This window comes from Podarcis filfolensis (genome assembly GCF_964270895.1).
Source record: "Podarcis filfolensis genome assembly, chromosome: 12".
Lineage (NCBI taxonomy): Eukaryota > Metazoa > Chordata > Lepidosauria > Squamata > Lacertidae > Podarcis > Podarcis filfolensis.
The window spans coordinates 13584334-13598189 of record NC_139614.1 but is presented as its reverse complement, the minus strand read 5'-3'; the positions used below and the strand labels follow the sequence as shown (position 1 = coordinate 13598189).

Here is a 13856-nt window from a genome sequence, read left to right as displayed (position 1 = left end):
GGCAGACCAACACAGCTACCTATCTGTAACTCTACTAAATGAGTAAATCATATTTTTAAACCTACTTTCCAAGTTGTTGCGGGGTAAGAAAGGAAAAGCCAGCTTCCTTCATAGCTGGACTTGCTCAAAACAAGGTTTCTCAGTCTAATTCCTATGCTTTTATTTTACTGCCAAGGATGGGATTTTGAAACTCCGTTCAACCCACACATGCAGGTGCTCAGAGGGATAAATAGCAATCAATATATCCTTTCCTACCTGTCAGGTGCTGGTGTAGTTGCTCGGGAGCAAACAGGCAAGACTCGAACCTGTCTTTTCCAGGCTTTATTATCTGTACCAGCTATTTACATTGCAGAGTGTCGCAAGTCCATGTCTGCTCAGTCGCTAGCAGAATCTGGGAGTGGGCGGTCCTTATACCTTCCCCAGCATAACAGTCGTGTGACCCCCACCCTTCTCTTCCCCTCTCTGTGTGCAAACCTACTGCGCAAAGCGGGTGTTGGCAAAGGGGGACTTCCCTCCCCTCCGCTTTGCTCAGGCTCTTTGTGTTGAGGCTCTCCCTAGCATCTTCTCATCCCTGCGCCCCTTCCCCACTGGAGGCGGGGCTTCCCTCCTCACCAGAGGAAGAACTGCTTCACAAGATCTTCGGAGGCTCCCTGTAACACAACTGCCCTTCCACCTCTCGCCTCTGAGCTGATGGCAGTTCCCTGACACTACCCATTAAAACACACCCCACAGCTTTGAGGCTGGATGCAGCGCCTACCAGAAAAGGAAGCGGTTGGGAGAAAGTGATTTTTGGAGGGCCAAGGCTGGGTGCACGATAGGTTCAATATGTCTCCCTGTCATCCCATCTTGTAAATTTGCCTCTATTCCACTGGACTGGAGACGTTCTTTGCTGCATTGTTGTGATCCGCATTTTAGCACTCAGATTAGTCTAGCCTTCAGCAAGTGCTTCCATGCACACTGTTGCCACTTGGTAGATAATAGCCTGCCTTGTATTCACTCACTGCTTATTTTTGTTCAGGGAAATGAATTTATGTTATGCAGCATTTTGGGGTTGTATCAAACTAAGTTCTTTTCAGAGCAGACACACTGGAAAAAAATGGGCCTAAGTTAGTCCTGGGACTCATCTACACAGCTGCAAATGAAACGTTATACATGTGATGTAATCGCAATATGCAAATGTGACACTAGATGGCGAGAGTGAGCTATGCAAAATTTGATGTATTTCTCAAAAGGTTTTTTTAAAAAAGCATTTTCACAGCGTTTTTTTATATGCGTGTAGATTCCACCGTGGCGATTAATTTCAGCAGCTCTACGCAGAATATGACTAACATCACCCGCAACCCCATTTCAGTTCTTGGAAGGGAATCGAGCATTTATTTATTTTTGAACACCACTGTAAATGAATTGTTGTTTTTCTCCTGTTTCTTCTCTACTAGGCTGTGACCAAACCGAGGAGGGAGACATTTATTTCTTGATCGATGGTTCAGGCAGCATCAGTTGGGAGAACTTCCAAGACATGAAAACCTTCATGAACGAAATGATCGGCATGTTTCAGGTTGGAGCTGACAAAGTCCGTTTTGGGGTTGTTCAGTATGGAAGCACTCCACAAATAGAGTTTGAGATCACCCAGTACGATAGTAAAGCACAATTAAAGGAAGCCATCAAGGTGATCCAGCAGATAGGTGGCGGGACCAACACAGGAGATGCTTTGAGAGGCATGCAACACCTGTTTAACATCTCAGCCAGGAACAACATCCCCCAGTTCCTCATCATCATTACGGATGGAAAATCACAGGATCAGGTGACGAAAGCGGCAGAGGAACTGAGACAGCAAGGGATCGTGATCTATGCCATTGGCGTCAGGGATGCTGTCCAAGAAGAACTGGAAGATATCGCTGGGTCAAAAGACCGGATGTTTTTTGTGAACGATTTTGATTCCCTGAAGCTCATCAAGCACGATATTGCGAAAGATATCTGCTCTCCTGAGGGTAAGGTGTTTTCCTTTGGAAATAAAAGTTTTGTTTTATTAGTTTTCGAGAAAGGAAACCCGAGTCTAAAAAAGCAAATACGGACAAATCAGAGCAAGTCTTGACTTACGTCAGGCTGGTGTACAAAACAGAAAAGGTGTTTTCCTAAATATGAGAGTTTCAAGCTTTTGCTAAGTAAGTATTCTAAAAGACCCACATATTTGCAAGTAAATACTACATGCATTAGGGACGCAGGTGGTGCTGTGGGTTAAACCACAGAGCCTAGGACTTGCCGACTGGAAGGTCAGTGGTTCGAATCCCCGCGACGGGGTGAGCTCCCGTTGCTCGGTCCCTGCTCCTGCCAACCTAGCAGTTTGAAAGCACGGCAAAGTGCAAGTGGATATATAGGTACTGCTCCGGCGGGAAGGTAAACAGTGTTTCTGTGCGCTGCTCTGGTTCGTCAGAAGTGGCTTAGTCATGCTGGCCACATGACCCAGAAGCTGTACGCCGGCTCCCTTGGCCACTAAAGTGAGATGAGCGCCGCAACCCCAGAGTCGGCCACGACTGGACCTTATGGTCAGGGGTCCCTTTACCTTTTACTACATGCATTAGGGACGCGGGTGGCACTGTGGTCTAAACCACAGAACCTAGGACTTGCCAATCAGAAGTTTGGCGGTTCGAATCCCTGTGAGCTCCCGTTGCTCCGTCCCTGCTCCTGCCAACCTAGCAGTTTGAAAGCACGTCAAAGTGCAAATAGATAATAGGTACCGCTCCGGTGGGAAGGTAAACGGTGTTTCCGTGCACTGCTCTGGGGCATAGGAATTCGTTCTTTTTTATTTTTTCAAAATATAGTCTGGCCCCCCACAAGGTCTGAGGGGACAGTGGACCGACCCCCTGCTGAAAAAGTTTGCTGACCCTTGCATTAAGCTAATGGTGCTATTTTTTCTTTACCAATTAAATTTTTCCAGGGGAAAATCCAAGAGAATGATGACACTAGTATTATGCATATCCTTTGGTGTGTCTGCTGTGAGATACCTTCTTTGTGCATGCAGAAAGGTTTGGGGACAGTGAGGGTTGCAAATCTTTTAAAAATATGAATAATGAGAAAAACCCTTCCTTAAAAACAATCAGTTCGTAAAGGTCTTCATCTGCCAGCAGAAGGACAGCAAGGAGGAATCCAGTCTAGCTTCACTAGAGAACAAGTTTCAAAGTCTGTGAAATATACTCGGAGTTGAGAGTGGATTTCATGCTCTTTATTCAGCTCATAGTGGTGAGGAGGAATGGAAGTTCCCCCAGAATGTCTGCTTTATAGACATTATTTACACAATGGGCCCCACATGATTGGCTAATTCCAGGATTCTCCTGTAGGTCAATCAGGTTGCGGATTCACTTCTACCTGGAGCTGGATTGGGTGGCTCCTGTGGACCAATCAGACTGCTGCATTCTGGATCCTATTGTTCTAGGGCCAATCAGACCACTGCATTCTGAATCCTATTGTTCTAGGGCCAATCAGACTGCTGCATTTTGGATCCTATTCAACTCAGGTCTGGGAGGAGACACAGAGAAGGCCCGCATATACAGTGTGAGAGGGAATTCTGCTTCCATAAATTTTTGATTTCACAAGCCCAGAAAAGAAACACAATTGGCTGTTCCTCCTTGGTCTGCATCTGGTGTAGTTTTCGTACTTGCATTTACCAGGCAAAAACCCCAGAGAACCCTGCTGCTATGTAAAGTGTGAAGCAGATCCATTTGTTTCATATTGGAGAGAGAATGACTTTAAAATTCTACATCATCAATCCTCCATGTTTTGAAGGAAACTTGGGGTGAAATCCCATAACATTAAACAGCTGAAAGTCAGGAATGCAAAGCTGAGCCACAGTCTAAATTCTGGAAAAAATCTATTAATTTCTATTAAGTCATGTGGTAAGAATGACTTCAGAGCAAACCACGGTCCACATTAGACTGTTGAAACAAGTGCAGAATATAATGAGTAGAAACATACATTTGCTGTATTTGTCACCTAACAGTCAGAAGCAATGGGCATTTAGCATATTTACCTCTACTTATGTTTTAAGCGAACATGAGATCAGATCATACGCACTTTTTCATGCTTCTGTGAAATGACTGACGCAGAAGATGCTTTCTGTAGCTTGTGGTAGTGCATTACCTAGAACACCATTTTTCAACAGATGGATCCTTGCCCACAAATATGTCACACCTAACTTAATGGTGCATTTTTGGAAGCCTTCTCAGACACTGAAGAACTGGGGTGGGAGAGACTTTCTGCCAGCAATTTTCCACTTGCTTTGCCCCCAGGAGTCTTTCCCAGACCATGGCTTTGAGAAGAGCAGAAGGAGCTCGGAAGGGAGGAGTTTAGGGATAGTTTTAAAAAATAATTTTACAAGTTGTGTGTCCTTGTTTCTCAGTTTGACCTTTTTACATGGTTATGTATGTTTTGTGGTATTTTATGCATTGTGATTTGCTGTTGTTTTATTGACTATAGATTAATAATTCTTTATAGTAATTGTTAAGTGTAAACTGTTTAATTATTATTTGCTGATGTTTAATTTTACTGTTTACTATTGGATTCTTTAGAGTCTTGTTTAAGCATTTTGTTGACCTGGCGATAATGTAACCAATCATTAACATATTCTTTAATTTCTTCATATGGTTTCAGTTTCCATTTACTTCCTTCCATATATATTAATTTCCCGTATGTTATCCATTTCCCACTCATATTGACCTTTTTTACACTCATCGCTGCTACTATTGGATTCTAATGGATTGTTGAATATTACACTATTTGATATTAGTTGTTTAATTTAAAGTTATTGTGACTTTCTATATTGGATCAGATTGTTACTATTAATGTTTGATGTTTTATTAGTATTATTGTGTGTGTTGGAAGCCGTCCAGAGTGGGTGGGGTATAAATAATAATAATAATAATAATAATAATAATAATAATAATAATAATAACAACAACAACAAACCCTTATTTTCTCCCTCCCCCTTTTCAGTATGTAGACAATTGCTAGCGGACATTATTTTGCTGATTGATTCTTCTGAAAGCATGGATGACGATCAGTTTGCCAAGACAAAGCAATTCATTCACTTGATTGTCAACGGGTCCGATGTTGGAGCTGACAAGGTCCAGATTGGAGTGCTCCAGTTCAGCTCTAATCTAAAAGAAGAGTTCCTACTCAACCAGTATGACAACAAGGCTGACCTGAGGAGCGCTATAACCAAAATGAAGCAGATTAAGGAAGGAACAAACACTGGGAATGCTCTAAAACTTACTCTTGAGTACTTTGACACACCAAAAGGAGGGCGTCCAGGCATTAAGCAACATCTGATCGTGGTCACAGATGGAAAATCTAATGATGAAGTGGATATCCCTGCCAGAGCCCTTAGGGACAAAGGCGTCACCATATATGCCATTGGGGTAGTCAAAGCCAATGACACCCAGCTATTGGAGATTGCTGGCGCACAGGAGAGAGTGTTTTCCGAGGATAGTTTTGAGTCCCTCCAGTTTTTGGACAAGACTATCCTGCTTGAAATATGCAGTGCCAAGCAAGGTTAGTGACCATACCTAAATGACGGAACTCCCTGCCTTCTCTCCCAGAGTCTCATTGTCTAGCAAATACTTTTTAAAAATTGAGCAAATTTTAACAGGGCCGGCTCTACCATTCGGTATGTTGTTGGAGGACAGTTCTGCTTTCCCTTTCGAGCCTGTTACCCCCAGGTGTTCCCACTCAACAGACACAATGACAAGGCTGACCTGAGCAAAGCTATATTTGATGGCAGTAAGATCTGCTTGGTCCCTGCTCCTGCCAACCTAGCAGTTCGAAAGCACGTCAAAGTGCAAGTACTGTTCCGGCGGGAAGGTAAACGGCGTTTCTGTGTGCTGCTCTGGTTTGCCAGAAACGGCTTAGTCATGCTGGCCACATGACCCGGAAGCTGTACGCCGGCTCTCTTGGCCAATAAAGCAAGATGAGCGCCGCAACCCCAGAGTCGGCCACGACTGGACCTAATGATCAGGGGTCTCTTTACCTTTTTATCCTCCTTTGTTTAATTACTTGCTCCCTACTTTATGCCGCTTTAAAAAAAAATCATTTAAAGGAGGGTGCTAAACAGTTAGCAAAGGGGACCAAAGAAGAACTTTCTGATTTCATTTATTCATTGAATTTATATACCGCCCTATATCCAGAAGTCTCAGGGCAGTTCATAGAACAAGATCAACATAAAAACCGCAATATATATGATCAAAATAAAAACAGCAACCCAATAACATCCTCCCCCCCCAAAAAGAGCCACATTTTAAAAGGGCATAGAATGTCAATCAGATCAACCAAAGGCCTGGTTACAAAGGAATGTTTTTGCCTGGCGCCTAAAGGTGTATAATGAAGGCAGCAGGCGAACTTCCCTGGGGAGAGCATTCCACAGATGGGGAGCCACTGCAGAGAAGGCCCCGTTCTTGTGTTGCCACCCTCCGGACCTCTTGAGGAGGAGGCACACGAAGGAGGGCCTCAGAAGATGATCTCAGGGTCCGGGTAGGTGATGGAAGAGGGAGAGTCGAAATCCATTTATAACAGTATCACTTTCTTCTTTCAACGGCAGAGTGCAAACGAACAGAAGTTGCTGATATCATCTTCGTAGTGCACGGTTCGAGAGGCGTTACAGAATTGCAGTTCCAGGCGGTTCTGCAGCTCATGGAAGCCATTGTGAACGACACGGTGATGGGAAAAGACAACGTTCAGTTTGGGGCCATTGTCTACGGCACTGTCCCCGAAGAGCAGTTCCCGCTGGCTCAGTATTCCACAAAAAATCAGGTCAGAGAAGCCATTTCTAAGCTAAGGCCTCTGGGACAGTCCGCCTTTACAGCGAGGGCTCTGAATTTCGCAAGGCAGAGGTTTGACGCAGCCTACGGTGGCCGGGCCTCATCCCTTGGCGTCACACGGATCATTGTGCTTATCACTGATGAGCCAACCGCACCGACCGATGGGCGCCATCTTCTATCAGCCGTGCAGGCTTTGAGGCAAGAAGGCATCCGGGTTATTGCTATTGGCATAGATGGCGCCAGCAGAACAGAACTCGAAGAGATTGTTGGTGACAAGGGCAGGTGGTTTTACACTTCAAGTTATAGCGCACTGGGGAGATTACATGAGAACATCACTAGTGAAATATGTGACGGATCAAAGCCAGGTAACTGGAATCCTCAAAATGAACTTTATACAAAACTATTTTATTTATAATAATTTTCTTATTGGATTTTCAATATATCTATATCTATCATCTATCTATCATCTATCTATCTATCTATCTATCTATCTATCTATCTATCTATCTATCTAGATACACACACACCATATTTTTTGCTCTATAAGACTCACTTTTTCCCTCCTAAAAAGTAAGGGGGAATGTGTGCGCGCCTTATGGAGCGAATGCAGGCTGCGCAGCTATCACAGAAGCCAGAACAGCAAGAGGGATCGCTGCTTTCGCTGCGCAGCGATCCCTCTTGTTGTTCTGGCTTCTAAGATTCAGATTTTTTTTTTCTTGTTTTCCTACTCCAAAAACTAGGTGCGTCTTGTGGTCTGGTGCGTCTTACAGAGCGAAAAATATGGTACTTCAATACATAACAAACTTATCTTTTCCCGACTTCCCAACCTATTTTCCGAGGCATTTTAATTTCTCCCCCTCTGCTGCACATTGCGTCCTGTTTCTTTTATCAACTCATCAATACTGTATTCTCTAATTCCTTTTGTTGCTCATATTTCAAATCCTGCTCGAAAAGGGCTTGCATCAATCAGCATTAGATTCTCTTATTTTGGCTGTTAACTCTGCCAATTCTGCAGAGCCCTGTTGTTACATACATAAACAACTTCAGCGTCTGTTTTTGAACTTTCCTATAATCCCTAAAAGGAAGGCTTTCTTTTTTTTCTTTTCTTTTTTGTATAATTACTTTGAACATCTTCTTTATCTCATTATATATCATTTCCCCAAAAGCCCTCGCTTTCTTGCAAGTCCACCACATATGAAAAAGGGTGCTATCTACCTGTTCGCATTTCCAGCAATTATTCACAACCTTCTTATACATTTTGACTAATTTGTTAGGAGTTAAATACCACCTTTACATCATTTTCATATCATTTTCTTCTGGAGTGCAACATGCAGTGTGTGTACAACTATTTTATTATTAATAGCATGTCAGTTTCCTTGCTGTAAAGTGTGTTTGAACGTACTTCTGTGTTCTGTTGTTATTATTTTCAATATTTATTAGTCACTTTACTAATAGAAATACTAGAAACATAAGCAATCAATACCTGAGGAAACCTCAAAAACCTCAGGAACAGCAAGTGAATGGGGGAATTTAGGTGATGCTGCAGGAGTAATAATAATAATAATAATAATAATAATATTTTTGTATATGCCACCCATCTGACTGGGTTGCCCAGCCACTCTGGGCAGCTCCCCACAAAAATTAATAAAAACACAATACAGTTGTACCTTGGAAGACGAATGGAATCCGTTTTGGAAGTCCGTTCAACTTCCAAAACATTTGAAAACAAAATTGTGGCTTCTAATTGGCTGTAGAAAGCTACTTCAGCCAATCAGAAGCCACAGAAGCCCCATTGGACATTCAGGTTCCAAAAGAACATTTGCAAACTGGAACAATCAATTTTGGGTTTGTGGCGTTTGGGAGCCGAAATGTTCCAGGGCGTTCGACAACCAAGGTACGACTGTACAGTGGTACCTCAGGTTACAGACACTTCAGGTAACAGGCTCCACTAACCCAGAAATAGTACCTCAGGTTAAGAACTTTGCTTCAGGATGAGAACAGAAATCGTGCTCTGGCAGCGCGGCAGAAGCGGGAGGCCCCATTAGCTAAAGTGGTGCTTCAGCTTAAGAACAGTTTCAGGTTAAGAACGGACCTCCGGAACAAATTAAGTACTTAACCAGAGGTACCACTGTACTTCTGCAGTCGCTTGCTTCTGTTTCCAACAGATGGCAGTCTATTCTCAGTCTTGAAGAGCTGACTCTGAAAACTAGCTCCTTAGCCAAATTAAGAAGAGCTCATGTGCGACTGGAAAACGAGTGATTATTATATATTTTATATATTTTATATATATCAGTAAGAGAGTGAGAAGTGGAATGAAATGTGGCTTGGGTACAAACTCAGCTTACAAGGACAACTGTCTCATGATAGCTAGGTTATGCAGGCTGAGTTCATCTGCACAGAACACAAGTTTAAGGTTTGTTCATTTACTTCTCAGTTAGGAATCTTAAATGCCTTTTGAGAGAGTGGCAAGTACAGTGGTACCTCGGAAGTCAAATGGAATCCTTTCCGGAAGTCCATTCAACTTCCAAAACGTTTGGGAACCAAGGCGCATTTTCCGATTGGCTGAAGGAAGCTCCAGCAGCCAATCCAAAGCCGCAGAAGCCACATTGGACATTTGGGTTCCAAAGAACGTTCACAAACCAGAACACACTTCTGGGTTTGCGGCATTTGGGAGCCAAAACGTTCAATTCGCAAGGCGTTTAGGATCCAAGGTATGACTCTACAAGGTAAGCATGCCCCGGACACATGATTTCCACAATCCCACCCTCCTTTTTTGAGTGGGAAAGATCACTTAAGTTGGAAATTACAGGCGTAACATGTTGGTTAAACAAAGTCCACCCCAAATCACATGATACTTTTAATGCATAGTGAGAGGATTTGAATGTGTGAACCAGCCCTTAGAAGGTGCGTCATGATGATAAGCAAGTCCTAAACCCCCAAAGAGTTTCATGTTGCTCCCTAGTCAAGCTTTGATAGTTCAACGAATTTCTCTTGGGATAAAAGTAATAACTAACTTAATAAGCCTATAGCTTCTAGAGACATGAGGCTAACCAATTTCTTGTGATTTTCTGATTTCTGACGCCTGTTTACTGAGGATAAAAACTAAAAGCAGGACAAGGAGATTAAATGAAAGGTCAACAAGTCAAAAATTTCAGTCTGAGCCTAACCATGACTTTAGCACAGCATAGACTTAATTCTCTCTCTTTTTTAAAAAAATTATTGATTTTAACATATAAATTATAAAATGTACCACAAAACTTATCACTTGTACAATCTTTTTAGACTTCCATCAGCACCTCTGATGATCCACCTTTTTAACCACTTCTTATGCATTTCTTAACTTTATATTGCCTTTACATCTCTTAACAAATCATCCTTCCCCTTCTCCAATTTTGCAATACTTCCAATAATACTCCTCACAAAACTTCTTGCAAACCTACAAACGTCATCAGATCTTCACAAATACTTTTCAAGTAGTCCGTAAATTTACTCCAGCCTTTCGTGAATTTATGGTCCCGCCGGTTTCGAATCCTTCCTGTTAGTTAATCTAGTTCTGCATAGTCCATTAACTTCATTCTCCATTCTTCAATTGTCGGTAATTCTTTTTGCTTCCATTTTTGGGCCAGTAATATTCTTGCTGCTAGCATAGACTTAATTCTCACAAGCAAATTGGGTTTTTCTCCTCTCTGCAGCTTGTGGCACCGAAGAGGCCGACCTTGTGTTTTTGATTGACAGTTCCGCAAGCATATCGCCAAAAAATTTCTCTACAATGAAGACCTTTATGAAGGAAATCGTAGACAGCTTCCTCATCGCTCAGGACAAAGTCCGGATTGGAGTGGCCCAGTACAGCAAAAATCCCCGGAAAGAATTTTATCTCAACGAGTTTGACACTGACGTTGCTATCAAGGGCAAGATTGACAACATCACCCAGTTAAAAGCCAGCACCTACACTGGCAAGGGCTTGAGGTTTGTCAAGAGCTTTTTCGAACCCATCAACGGAGGCCGTAAAAACAAAGATGTCCTGCAGTCGCTCATTGTCATCACGGATGGGAAGTCCAATGACTCTGTGGACGAGGCTGCTGCTGCCCTGAGAAACGACGGAATCCACATTTTTGCTATAGGAATAGGGACAACCAATTCTTTTGAGTTGGTTCGAATCGCTGGCGATGCTCGAAGAGTGTTTGTGGTGCAGAACTTTGAAGTGTTGCAAACCATTGAAAGGAAAATTGTCAAAGAGGTCTGCAAACCTGGAGACCTGCCTAGGCGGGGTAAGTTTTCAGCAATTTTGTATGTGTGTGTGTTTAATGTATACTGTATTTTTTGCTCTATAAGACTCACTTTTTCCCTCCTAAAAAGTAAGGGGAAATGTGTGTGCGTCTTATGGAGTGAATGCAGGCTGCGCAGCTATCCCAGAAGCCAGAACAGCAAGAGGGATTGCTGCTTTCACTGCGCAGCGATCCCTCTTGTTGTTCTGGCTTCTGAGATTCAGAATATTTTTTTTCTTGTTTTCCTCCTCCAAAAACTAGGTGCGTCTTGTGGTCTGGTGCATCTTATAGAGTGAAAAATACGGGTATTTTCTTTCTAGCATAGGAACGTTGGTCATTATTCACCGTTAACAGCAGTGCCGGATTATCAAATAGGCAGAGCAGGCACCAGCCTTTTGGGTTCCTGTTACAACGGGGCCTAACTTTCCTCACGGTTGTTGTGGGATTTGAATGAGGAGGAGGAGCGGACTATGTATGCTGCCTTGAGCTCCTTGAAGAACAAGGTGGGATATAAACGTATAAATACCGTATTTTTCGCTCTATAAGATGCACCAGACCACAAGACGCACCTAGTTTTTGGAGGAGGAAAACAAGAAAAAAAATATTCTGAATCTCAGAAGCTAGAACAGCAAGAGGGATCGCTGCGCAGTGAAAGCAGCAATCCCTCTTGCTGTTCTGGCTTCTGGGATAGCTGCACAGCCTGCATTCGCTCCATAAGACGCACACACATTTCCCCTTACTTTATAGGAGGGAAAAAGTGAGTCTTATAGAGCAAAAAATACGGTAAATAAGTTGCAAGTAGACACATGTGCAAATTCTGCCCGGATGTGTCCATGTTCCTCACAGGAGTGACTTCTGAAACAGTTTCGGTAGATTAAAATTGGGATAGCAGAATCAGGCTTCAACCCCATGTTTGCTGTGCGGGATGACAATCTGAGCTTCCTATTTCTGTTCAGAGAATGATGACAGCTCAAATCAGGCCGATTTATGTCTGGTGTGCAAAGAAAGCGATGGAAGAAATGACCCAAGCCATTGGTTAAACAGGTTTGGAATCTGCGGGAGTTTCAGAAAGAAGCTGGACAGTTTTTCAGTTAGGAATCTTTCCTTCTCTTTAACCCGAAAGCTGTTTGGCTGGAACCTTGGAGCCATGATGAATACAGCCTGTCGCAAGCAAAATGTTTCTAAGCATTTGTGCAGTCCAGATGTTTGAGAAACAGATGTGCAGAAAGAAGCCGCGAAGCCTTAACTGGCCTGGGGACTAAGGACCTGCTAAAAAGGAATTGCAGAATGGTTCCACAGCCCCTCCTAGCGGTCTGCATATTATCACTGTCATTTTTAATACTTGGATTTCTTTCCAGTCCTTTACCGTAAGATCCCACAGTGGGTTACAACAAAATAAAAATAGAAAAGTAATATCAGGGTCACAGGGGGTGGTTTCTGCCCAACTTTTGGGGGGCTGGGGGGGCTGGGTATGCATGTGTGACGTCACGAGGCAGAAGGAGGCCTGGCGGTGTTCCACTCTACCCCCCAAACCCAAATCAAGTCCCTTCAGCACTGGCTCTCTGGGACAGTGGAGAGTAAGGCAGCCTTTCTTGCTAACAGTGGTTCAGGCTGTTGGCCTAGATGGGCCTTTGACCCAACAAAGTTGGGCTGTTCCTTGTTCTTATCTATCCTTATGTAGCTTGGAAATTAGCAAGTACCCAGACTTTCCTGTCTAAATAAATACCCATAGGATTCTTATGGGACTGAGGAAGATGTAGGTGAATGGTCTGAGTAGAGTATGGCTTTATTATAGGTAAAGGTAAAGGACCCCTGGACGGTCAAAGGCAACTATGGGGTAGTGGCGCTCATCTCACTTTCAGGCTGAGGGAGCCGCCGTTTGTCCGCAGACAGCTTTCTGGGTTTATGTGGCCAGCATGACTAAACCGCTTCTGGTGTAACGGGACACCGTGACAGAAACCATAGCACACAGAAACGCTGTTTACCGTCCCGCCGCACCAGTACCTATATATCTGCTTGCAGTGGTGTGCTTTCAAACTGCTAGGTTGGCAGGAGCTGGGACAGAGCAATGGGAGCTCACCCCATTGTGCGAATTCGAACCACCAACCTTCCGATCAGCGAGCCCAAGAGGCCCAGTGGTTTAGACCACAGCGCCACCCGCTCCCTCTAGCTTTATTATAACTATATTAGTATCAAAATAGTATATTGACTCACTATATTGTCGGTTGACTGCCTTATCTGGTCTAGTTTGTGGAGAGAGAGAGACTCTGAATCTTAAATAAAACCTGGGCTGAAACTTTTCTAGATTCTAGTATTTTAGAACTGGGAGGAAAAAACAGATGGAATCTAGACAAATATAAAAACCGTTCTGAAAATGCTTTTTAAAAAAGCGTTTTTAAAAAATACGTTGAATTTTCCATAAGGCTCATCATCTCCATCTAGTGTCACATTGCATATTGCATGTAAAACGCACTTAAAACATTATATTTGCAGCTGCATAGCTGAGTCCAGAGTGGACTTTTAAACATTATAACACCCAGTGCTATTTTTCTAGAAAAAGAGGTTGCAGAGTTCACCACAAACACCTCCATTGTTTTCTAATACAGTGGAACCTTGGTTCTCGAACGCCTTAGTACTTGAACATTTCGGCTCCCAAACGTCGAAAACCCGGAAGTAAGTGTTCCGGTTTTCGAACGTTTCTCAGAAGCCAAACATCAGATGCGGCTGTCGGCTATTGTTTCCGGGGCGCTTGCGCCAGTTGGAAGCCATGCCTTGGTTTTTTAAC

At 43.2% G+C, this 13856-nt stretch overlaps 1 protein-coding gene across 2 annotated transcripts in view; it reads left to right on the top strand.

The window, feature by feature from the left end:
• The window catches only part of LOC310745347 (collagen alpha-4(VI) chain-like), a 99446-nt gene that overhangs the window by 20779 nt on the left and 64811 nt on the right, over positions 1-13856 (top strand). For both annotated transcript variants that reach the window (XM_083577532.1, XM_083577531.1), the window contains 4 exons: positions 1437-1988; positions 4987-5544; positions 6587-7171; positions 10499-11074. In XM_083577532.1, the coding sequence (XP_083433658.1) occupies positions 1437-1988; positions 4987-5544; positions 6587-7171; positions 10499-11074 (2271 nt within the window). The remainder of the gene's footprint in view (positions 1-1436; positions 1989-4986; positions 5545-6586; positions 7172-10498; positions 11075-13856) is intronic.